The sequence below is a fragment of the Salvia hispanica genome, chromosome 3 (genome assembly GCF_029641045.1).
Source record: "Salvia hispanica isolate PSC_SH4W2 chromosome 3, Shi_PSC_v1, whole genome shotgun sequence".
NCBI lineage: Eukaryota > Viridiplantae > Streptophyta > Magnoliopsida > Lamiales > Lamiaceae > Salvia > Salvia hispanica.
This window is the reverse complement of record NC_142694.1, coordinates 41510883-41521671: the sequence shown is the minus strand read 5'-3', so window position 1 is coordinate 41521671 and position 10789 is coordinate 41510883. Positions and strand designations below refer to the sequence as shown.

Sequence of the window (10789 nt, the reverse complement as noted above, 5' to 3'; positions counted from 1 at the left end):
GATGGCGTTCTAGATGACATTATTGTTATTTTTATTTTCAATATGTTAAGGAAAATTGGTACATTTCACACTTACATGAGTTAGAAAAATACTACTTCACTACTTGTAATTAATTGATAATTTTGACACTCAACAATCATCCGCAAATATACAACCATATAACATATGATCCATACTATAAATCATAAGTATATGATCGTCAGCTCATTAAAGACCGTTTTTTAGCACTTGCATTATGTATGATCTTCAACTAGTTAAAGTCCGTTTTTTGATAACAGTCGCAGAATACATCATCTTTCAACTCGCTAAAACTTTTTTTTTTGTTGGCAGCAAATTTCACCCACCAACCCTAAAATTAATCTTGCAACTATGTGGCATGTGTAGAAATTAAAAATTGAGTCATGATTCCACTTGCACACTTACAAACATTGTAGAGTATAAACTAAAAAGCAATGTGAAAAGAGACTCAACACCCATACCTCTCCCCCTCTATAAATTGAGCCACAAACCAAACAAATTCCTCACAACACACTCACTCACTCTCTCTCTCTCACACACACATCCCACCAAAAAAAAACACACACACACCAAAAAAATGAACACCAAAATAGCAAGCCTAGCAATTCTTGCACTAGCAATGCTAGCCCTGGCCCAAGTGGAGGTGGCCACCGCCGTGACGTGCAACCCGCTGCAGCTCAGCCCGTGCGCGGCCGCAATCACGTCGGGAGGGAAGCCGAGCACCGCCTGCTGCGCCAAGCTCAAGGAGCAGAGGCCGTGCCTGTGCCAGTACATGAGGAATCCCAATCTACAGAAGTTCATCAAGTCCCCTGGTGCAAAGAAAGTGTCTAGTGCTTGTAACATTCCCTACCCTAAATGCTAAATTAATTAAATATTATCATTACTACTATTACTATAATAATTATTGAAGTGCGACTTGTTTTAGTCTTATAAGTATTGAGTATAACTTGTGGTTGTACTATGGTATTACAGTTTATATGTTTTTATTTTCTATGAAAATGATGATTATTGATGAGTGTGGTATGTTACTTAAGTGATACTAGTGCTAATGCAATGTTTCGTTGCTTGGAAATTTAGTGTTTGATGCGATAAATGAAGCTGCTTTTTGTAATTTTCTTTGGATTACTCTCTCCATTCATGAAAAACAGAGTCCCAGATGGACGACGCGAATTTTAATGAGATATAAGTAAAGTAAGAAAAATAATGAGAAAAAATTGGGTAAAGTATGAAAGAGTGGAGAAAATATGAGTAAAGCATAAGAGATTAACTTTCTATTTATGAAATTTAACTATATTTTGCCGACATTCCAAAATATAAAAATGAGATAGTTTTTCGTGGACGGAGGATTAAATATACTGTTATAGTTTGAAATATTAGAGCGGTGAAATTGACTAGTAAACGATGGAGAAGACTGAGTTTATTGAAAAGTACCAATTCAAAAATTAAGAGTGTAACTGTCACATTTTTTTTCCTTTCTACCTTGAATTTGACTTTTTGGAATTTAGTAATTAGTTCTATGTATATATTTAATATGATAAATAATACGGTTACAAATTTAATTTTTTTAATTTTTTTTTTCTTAATGTACCTTATTTGATGAGGGACATGAGGCAGCGGTGACAAGGAAAAATTGGAAAACGAAATTCATGAGTATTTATTGCTGTTTTAATCTGTATATCTCACCTAAAGAGGAAATTTTCAAATTTAGAAACTAGCCGAAAGTTGCGAATTTAATTTTCATAATCATCGTAAAGATACGAGTTTCAGATTTAGATGGGTTCATTCAATAATATTCAAAAATTACTTTGAAAGGGTATATATAATGTGGCAAAAAATTACTACTACTAATTTGGAGTTCTTGTAAAAACCTTGAGGTAGAAAACTCACAACACAAGATATAACATTCAATCCACCAATTTGTTGAATTGTGAAAGTTAGATACTACCATTGAAATCTTACTAATATCTTCTAAGTCGAGATATCTAAAACTCTCGCTAACGTATTCTATGTCGAGATACCTAAAAATCTCACTAACGTCTTCTAAGTTAGGATACCTAAAAATCTCATTAACGTATGCTTAGTCGAGATATCTATTGCAGAAGCGTAACAACTACGTATAGATCTCCAAGTATCCCTTGACGTCAACACCACCATTTTTTAAATCACGGAAAAACATAGTATCCCCGGCAATTTGGGGTGGCGGGAGGGGGCGGCTGCCCCCACTCCCTAGACCGTCAGGTGGGCCTAATTTGAACATTTAGTTACAAGTGACAAAAACTAAGCTCAACATTTGGTTACAGTTTCTCTATAAACTCCCCATAAAATGCAGAAATGGTTTGATAAAACCTACAAGTCTACATCGTATAGCCATGACGAGAAAAAAAACCACAGCTTGTTCTATAATACAAATTGCAAAAATAAAAAAAAAACAGAGCATCAACCAGCAAAGTGCTAGAGTTCAGCCAGCATACCAAAATTTATTTTCGCGTCATCGCGTAGTTTTTAACAGCTCTACAACGGCATTTGGTTGGCGTTCATTGTAGAATCTAACGCACCCGCAGCATCAGCATCATGTTTATGAAGGGATGAAGAAGAAGGCGATGGCGAAGGAGGGGTACTGCAATGAAGTTTACCTACGGCAGAAGAATGAGAAATCTGGGTGGTGGACATGGAGTGAGTTCAGCCAATCATCAGCAGCTTGCATGAGAGAATTTGCTAATTCGGGCTGATTTCCTGAATTTGGAGTCCATAGTGAAACCTTATATTTGTATGAGGCGAGGCCAAAAGCCGGCAGCGAAATCTGTGAAACACCATCACTTTCGGATGGAGGAGTGACGACTAGAGGATGCACAGCCTCATTTCCTGCAAATTGAGACAGCCTATTCTTAGATCACTATAAAAGCACTACATATGTGCATGTTTTTAAATTTGTGGCGGGGGTGAAAAAAACGCGCATCATAATAGCTACCGTCTACCTGTCATGGGGGTATGAAGAGAATGGAAGGTTAGAAAGCAAGCATCCAAATCTTTGAGAGTTGGCCCAGTTGGTATTCTGTAAATTGGGTACCTAGATATGATCATTGATAAACATAGGGTGAGCATGAAGCATGGAATAACAACTTGAGATAGTTCGACGGATTCAATTTAAACAAAGGGGTAAGTACCAGGCCACAGAAAGCCAACTGGAAGGAAGCAGATCACAACTTTTCAGAGTGGTAAGTTCGGGGAAGTCACGAGCTAGATCAGATATCTGTAGAGATTTCAACATAATACGATTTGAGAAACAAAAGAGAGAATCACATCTCAGGTGAAGAAGATACTAAGAGAATATCAAAGAGACAACTGACCTTGTCTGCCAAAGGCTCTCTACAATATGGTTGATCCCGTGCAAGATACTCAAACAACAAGCTGCCCTCTGAGCTTCCAGATTCGCCATCATCACTTGAAAAGCCTTCTCTGGGAGACTTGCCACCTGAATCAACTCTGTCTAGTTCACTGTCACTGCTCCCGTCACTACAAGAATCCCTAAAAGATTCTCCATCACTTTCTTCACCAAGTCGACTACACATAGATCAATAAAATGGGGAAAAGTGCATCAGAAGTCATTCGCCACAGTCAGTAAATTCATGGGCTGCAAATACAAACGACCAGTGCCACATTGTATTAAGCACAAAATGCTTGTGAAAAGGGTCAAATATATGTTTCTTTTGCCTTAAGTACCGCATAAGGCACATATTTGTGACATTAGGCTTGATTGTAAATACCCACTTGTTTGCTGAAATTCTGAAACTTAGAAGTCACTCATTGCTCTTAATTTGATATGATAATTTCAAGCATAAATGAGTAGGCTAAGCTCATAAAGATTTATCATATGCGGGAAACAGCTAAGAAGGGAGGAAGCCGCCTTTATCATACACATCACTAAACTAGACACGCGGCCTCCTGGTTACAATATTAAAGGCCTCAAATTCAACAATAATCTCTCAACAAGCAGAGATATTTTTGATAGAAATCTGAGATCCAAAAGAAGGTACCTCAACTTTGTCGTACTCATTGAAAGGTCGCCATACAATTGAATGCCTGATAAATATGGAACGTAATACTGAATCACGCTATCCCTGTCATTTAGTAGCAAAGGTACTCCCGCGCCATAAGCACTCCATTCCTTGAATGCCACCCATAAATCACTAAGCAAAAAGTATGGCTGAAACTCAATATTACATATTCTCCAGTCCCTGGGCATTGTCATCTGCAGCATTTATACAGACACTCGTAAAGTATTTGACAAGAGCAGGAACAGATTCAGCCATTCAAGTAATCAGTTCTGACTTTTGATCAGTTACACTTGAATTGGCAGCAAAGTAACTTACAAGAACAGATTGACAAGGTCTTTTTTTGGTAAAATCACATAGTAATACATCAAACAGCAATTATATCCATCATTTCCAGAATTAAATTATTAGGCACGAAGTTATCAAAATTATTGATCAAAGACTATGAATCACAATATGAAAACTTCCAATCAATTCTAACATCCTACTGAAAATTTTCATCCATTTCACAATATGAACCAATAAATCGAAATTAATGATGGATATTCTAATTCGACAGCAGTTACACAACAATAATCATACTAATAACTCTCTACATTTTAAAATCACAAATTACAACCACAATTAAAGCAGCATTGCTGGCTAAAGCGCAGCAGCTTGAAGCTTCCGCCCAATTAAACTCTAAACACAAAGTTATGTAAAAAAAAGCATAATTTGCAGACCAATTCCATCAAATTCGAGAATAAAAATAACAACCTCTACTTTAAATTAAACCATCCTTTTCTCAATAAATCAATCGCGAATTTCATATCGCTCAATTAATTTGAAAAACGAGCAAAAAACAGAACAAAACCTTAGATAAATACTGCGCCTGGACCGAAGGAGCGATTGATTCCAAAAACCTCTCCAGATTACAAACAGACGACGATTCAGCCGTCGGCAACTCATCGCTCGGGCTCTGAACTCTCCTCGTGAAATTTTGGCTCCGACGTGCCTTGGCGGCGGTGGAAAACCGATCGTCGCCGTTTCTACTCCTATTAAACTGCACTCCTGCCCCCAACATGCTTTCCCCCAAATTAACACAAAAAAGTCAAATCTACCGATTAAACTATTCAATTTGTGGTATCCGCGAAGCTATCTGTATCAATTTAGCTGAAAAGGCATATGCCGCCGTAACACGACGTATCTCCTTGTCTAGCAGCTGCGGAAGCTAGTTAGAGCAGAGCAATGCTGGTTTCCTCCGATCAAAAAATCAATTTCAAGCTCTACAGAGAGAGATGGAGAGACACACAGAGACTGTTTGTATGTGTGTGTTTAGAGAGAGAAAGAGCAAACGTATTTGTGAGTATAGAGAGAGGAAATGTGTGTGGAGAAATGAAATGAATTATTTATATAGTAATTGAAAAAAGGAGAGATAAAAATTTGTTACCTTTGTGTCTACTAAGAGCCTCATTTTTTAATAACACGGATTTTAATAAATATTAAGAAACTGGATGAAATTTTTTTTTAAGGAATAGGTCTCATTTATATATATTAATTTTAAATGAAATCTGAATGTGAATGAATTAGTTGAAGGTAAAAGTGAACGAGACTCTTATTCTTGGACGGACTAAAATGAAAAAAATGAGACTCTTATTCGCGGACGGAGGAAGTATTACACTAGCAAATTGTTTTAATTTACTCATAAATTTTTGTTCTATTTTAATTATAAATGCTGGTAAAACAGCATTCAATTTTGCTAATTAGGGTTGAGATTTAGATACTTAATACAGCATAAAAGTCAAATGTATACATGAATTAGAAGGAATTTATAAAAATTACTACTCCTACCTACTTTTGAATTATCTTAACTGAAAAAAATAATATCTATTCAATTAATGTGTACAAAATAAAAAGTACTACTAGTACTATATATCAGAAATGAAATTGCGAAATTGAATGTGACACGAAAAATGGAAAATGCACCATTATTTCGGATTAAGAAGAAATAAATTTTTTATACCCATTTGCATCCAAGTAGGGTTTTGGTTCACCAAACACAATTAATTTGATTTGTATAAAATAATTAATTGTGGGTTTAAAGATAATTGATAGATTTGCATGTGAAAATCGTGTTGGCATTAAAAAAATTTAGTATTTTAAACATGTTTTATTGCTGCAAGAAACTGCATAGTGAATCAAAGTTTACTATATAAATTTGTATAATAAATCTGACCTATTATTAGATATGAAATTATACCATTTTACTTTATAAGTATGTTTTAAATGTTCAGGCTTTGGTGTACTACTAATTTCAATTATCTTAGTTAGCCGACCAATGGGTCCCATTAGTATATTATTAATATGTGGTGGCAGCCAATACTGGTCAAATGTACAATTAAATTAAGAAATATTTGCATGTATACTCTTATATTTTGGTCAAGTCATGATTTTGAACCAACTTAAAAAATATAGGTACACATGTAAATGTAATTATAATAAGATTGACAATTTTGAATACAATACAAAATCACGAGATGAAGATATATGAAATTATTGTATTACTATCATATTCGTAATAATAGGATAAAAATTATAATTTTATGTTGGACTCGTGTCGGATTTACACAATTCATTATCCTCAATATTTAAAAGTGTGAGCTTATTTGAGTTATACTCTTCTAATCTCGAAAATGTTAGATTTTATATAACTGCTGTGTCATATGCAATCTATTTTTTATGTCTATATGTGTTGTGTCGTGTTCCTATCAAGAGTTTATTATCGTAGATTGTTCGGATTTGATATATCGTGTAATATTCATATCGCAACTGACGCACATAATTTGTCATACGTATTTATAACCTACTCATAACAACTAGACATCTCAAAGTTTAGATAACTAGCGCCTTAATATTCACAGTTAATTACATGTAACCCAATATAAATTACAAATTTTATAGTTAATTGATACCAAAAAAAAATATTTTATCACTGATCTTGACTTTTAATGAATTGTTAAAAAAAACTTATCAATGTCTTATCACACGTTATAATTAAACATTTGAACCTATTATGATTATGATAGGTTGGAATAAATTTTGATCATCTGTAATGTTTTATATAGTAATACTTCATCCATCCCCAATTAAGAGTCATATTTTGATCGGACACAGATGCTAATGAAGTGTTTGAATATGTAAAATAAATGGAGTTAGATAGTGGAATGTTTAACCACTTTGACTTTTTGTGTGTAACAAATATAGTTAATAGAAAGTGTGACTCTTAATGGGGGACAGACTGAAATGGAAAAGTGTGACTCTTAATCGGGACGAATTGAGACGAATTGAGTAATAGATAAGATGTAACTAAATAGTGAGGGGCAATGATAATAAATCTAGAACCATGAATTATTCGGTATATCCTCTATAGATTCTTTCTTTGTGTGTTTCTTCATTTTTGTTAGTGAATGTTGCACCACAAGGTGCAACAAGATCAACTTTAAAACAAATCAAGGTGGAAAATAGCATATCCATTTGGATGATTGGATCAAGGAGGAAAATGACTTTTGTCATTTTATATTATTTCTTTAATTATTTTGTATTTTCCTGTTTTTGAGAGTGATATTTTGTTATATATGTTTTGCCAACTTGGTTTGTAAACAATGATTTTCATTATTGATGAAATGTCTCAGTCTCTATCATTTATAAAGAAGATATGTAACGGGGGGCGGACGTGGAAAAATAATTTTGAAAATGAGAAAATCACAAATGGTACAATAAAGAATTCTAAATAAATAAAAAAATCCAACTAGAATATTAAATATAAGGTTTAAGTATTACAATAAAAATCGGGTTTCATCACACTGATTAAAGTTTGAATCAAAATGTACTTAATCTTCTTTCTTTTATTTTGATAAATGTAAATATTAAATTTAAAAATCATTGCACGAAAAATATGTTATTGGGCTTTTTCCACGAAATAATTGAAATTTAAACCCATTAATACAGTGAGAATTATTGGGCTTTACTTCTTTGCAAATAGTTCATTTAGCTAGAAAATTTAAACACAATTCTTCCATTTAAAATCATTACTTTGAACTCTTTTTCATTGCATAATATTTTATATACTCCTTTGTAAATCAATCTTTCATAATAATATTTCGTTAAATGTGTGGTTTGCTATTAGTCATGAGTTATGTGTCTGGTCTTCTTCATAATGACAAAATTAATTTTCAGTCTAATTTAATATAGGGTAATCATGTGTCAATTTAATATTGAGAAATCGAACACCAAAAAATGTACAAACGTAGATGAGTAGAACAGTGGAATAATAATACAAACCCTAAATTTCAAAAGGTTTAGACATGTTTTCAATATTTCGGTATTACTATAAATGAAGAAAGCAAAGTCCTCTCTACATGAAGCCATCAACCATCATCACTAATCTAATTAAAGTTTGAAACTTAGGCCCATATAGAGGCTGTGGAAATCAAAATTCATAAAGTCAGATATAGGTTTTTCAACAAAAAATTAATTATCATTATGAATGAAGGGAAATAAAAAAGAAATAAAAGAAATAAAGTGCATATTCAAGTTAAATCTCAACTTAAATACTCTGATAATATTTTTTTGATTTAAGTATTATTTTTTCACAAAATACGTCCCAATATGTATAAAATATGCACATACATTTATCAAAGACTATATTTTTTAATAATTGATTACTCCCTTGAAAATAGTAGAAGTGTGATCAAAATTGACTTGCACCATTATTATGTAGACAGGACCAAGTGGAAAAACGTCTTGTATTTGCATATCATTTTGACATTTTCTAATTTGCCAATATTATTTTTTCCTACTTAATCAGTTTTTGTGGTGGATACGTGTTCATTTGAAATAATGATTCACGAATGAGTATAATATCACTATGGACTATATACTTATCTATAGTCTCACACAATGATTATAAACTTATAATTCATATTACTAATTAATTACACTATTAATTTTTAAGTTGTAGATGCTTATGGCTAGAAAACAGCAATTATTCATTGTCTTCATGCTTTCCATCCCCCTAGTGGAGAATTAACCTCATTATATCAATAAAAGATGGAGTATTGATTTTGCACAAAGAAAATTGAATATCATACTTTACTAATTTCTAATTCTTTGAGTGGTCAAATTGGTGCAGTAATTCATTATTCTATAAAATATACAACACCAACTCCTTAAAAAATTTAAGTGAACTAACACACAAAAGTTTATTTGGAAACATTAGGATCAAATATTTCCCATAAATTAACGTAGCCTAGTTGATTAAATTTGCATATGGAGAGATGTGGCTAGTCTTCCATCATGGAGTAGATACATATACTACAAATTGTTTATTTTTGAAATACTATTATTTAATTTTACTTTAACGTGCAAATCGTGCAACTGATAGTAATTTATTGAAAACGGAATAAAGGATAGCCTAAAGAAGGAATCAAATAGTCAAAATTCAAAATAATGCTCCATTAATCTATTATTCATAGTTCTAATAGTACTATGAGTTTTAATTTAAGAGTGAATTACATATTTAGGACCTATACTTATCACGACGCACGTTTGCGGTCCCTATACTTGCAAAATATCATTTGCGGTCCCTATACTTGTATTTGTGCACGTTTTAAGGTTCTTTTCTTTTTTTTTGACATTTTTAGGACAAAAATACCCCCAAATAAATGAAGGGCAAATTTATATACTACTACTATTTTCTCTCCTTTTTCTTTCTTCTTCATTTTTTCTCTTTCTTCTTTATGTAAATGACTTGTATAATTATAAGAAAATTTGAGATGAGACATATTTGAAGAAGGAAATTAGACAAATCAAATGTTCAGCTAAGAAGTTTATTTTACATTATTTTGTTAGAATTGCAAAGAGAAATTTCTGATGTGAGAACCGACATAAGTCGCGGGCGCTGCCTACTTGCTAAATACACACAACCAAAATTACCATAATTTCATCCAGTCCATTTATCGCTTATTATTCATCACTTTACGATTGATTAGATTCAAATATTCACTTGTTGAAATTCGTCGTTCAAATTTTTAATCTTTTATTTACGGGATCATTAATTATAATACTCCACATTTGAAGCATAATCACAAATACTCTAGTGTGATGAAGGAAAATGACGTGAAAATGTAAAATTTATCATCATATGATTAAATTTCTCAAAAAATTTAATAGAACACAAGGAAATAAGATTAACAAACCCATAATTTTAGTTCTAATTTTATTATAGACAAAGGAAAAAGAAAGAAGGAGGATGAAATAGAGAAAATAGTGTACAAATTTTTCCTTTGGGGGTGTTTTCGTCCAAAAAAAAATCAAAAAGTGAAAAGAACCTTAAAACGTGCATAAATACAAGTATAAGGACCGCAAATGATATTTTGCAAGTATAGGGACCGCAAACGTGCGTCGTGATAAGTATAGGTCCTAAATATGTAATTCACTCTTAATTTAAAATTAGTAATTATGAAAGGGAAAAGTGATTTTAATATATTACTGTACTTGAAGTTGTAACTAGATAGAGAAAAAACATAGTTATATCATGTAAATAAAATAACAAAGACTAAATTTTTTACCTACCAAAATAAAAATATGTCTATTGACTATTGATAGATTAATTAAGGAGTCAATGACTATGTCCTAGGAGTACAATATTCTAAATTGTTTGTGTTATATTTATATGTATT

The 10789-nt window shown here is 32.4% G+C and overlaps 2 protein-coding genes across 2 annotated transcripts; one reads left to right on the top strand and one right to left on the bottom strand.

Annotated features, from left to right (window-relative positions):
- The first annotated feature begins 517 nt into the window (after positions 1 to 517).
- LOC125209420 (non-specific lipid-transfer protein 2-like) lies at positions 518 to 1129 on the top strand. Its single transcript, XM_048109021.2, has one exon. It carries the CDS (start codon positions 596 to 598, stop codon positions 878 to 880), a length of 285 nt encoding a protein of 94 aa, XP_047964978.1. The 5' UTR covers positions 518 to 595; the 3' UTR covers positions 881 to 1129.
- Positions 1130 to 2307: 1178 nt separating this feature from the next.
- Positions 2308 to 5420, bottom strand: LOC125209411 (uncharacterized). Its single transcript, XM_048109013.2, has 6 exons — positions 4924 to 5420; positions 4053 to 4267; positions 3366 to 3579; positions 3183 to 3268; positions 2994 to 3085; positions 2308 to 2880 (listed from the first exon to the last, which is right to left on the bottom strand). Exons 1-6 carry the CDS (start codon positions 5131 to 5133, stop codon positions 2648 to 2650), a joined length of 1050 nt encoding a protein of 349 aa, XP_047964970.2. The 5' UTR covers positions 5134 to 5420; the 3' UTR covers positions 2308 to 2647.
- Positions 5421 to 10789: the final 5369 nt, after the last annotated feature.

Coding starts and splice junctions, on each gene's coding strand:
- LOC125209420 (XM_048109021.2), top strand. CDS start 596: ATGAACACCAAAATAGCAAGCCTAGCAATTCTTGCACTAGCAATGCTA.
- LOC125209411 (XM_048109013.2), bottom strand. CDS start 5,133: ATGTTGGGGGCAGGAGTGCAGTTTAATAGGAGTAGAAACGGCGACGAT. Junction 4,268..4,923: donor AGGCGCAGTATTTATCTAAG/GTTTTGTTCTGT, acceptor TAAATGCTGCAG/ATGACAATGCCCAGGGACTG. Junction 3,269..3,365: donor GAGAGCCTTTGGCAGACAAG/GTCAGTTGTCTC, acceptor AAATCTCTACAG/ATATCTGATCTAGCTCGTGA.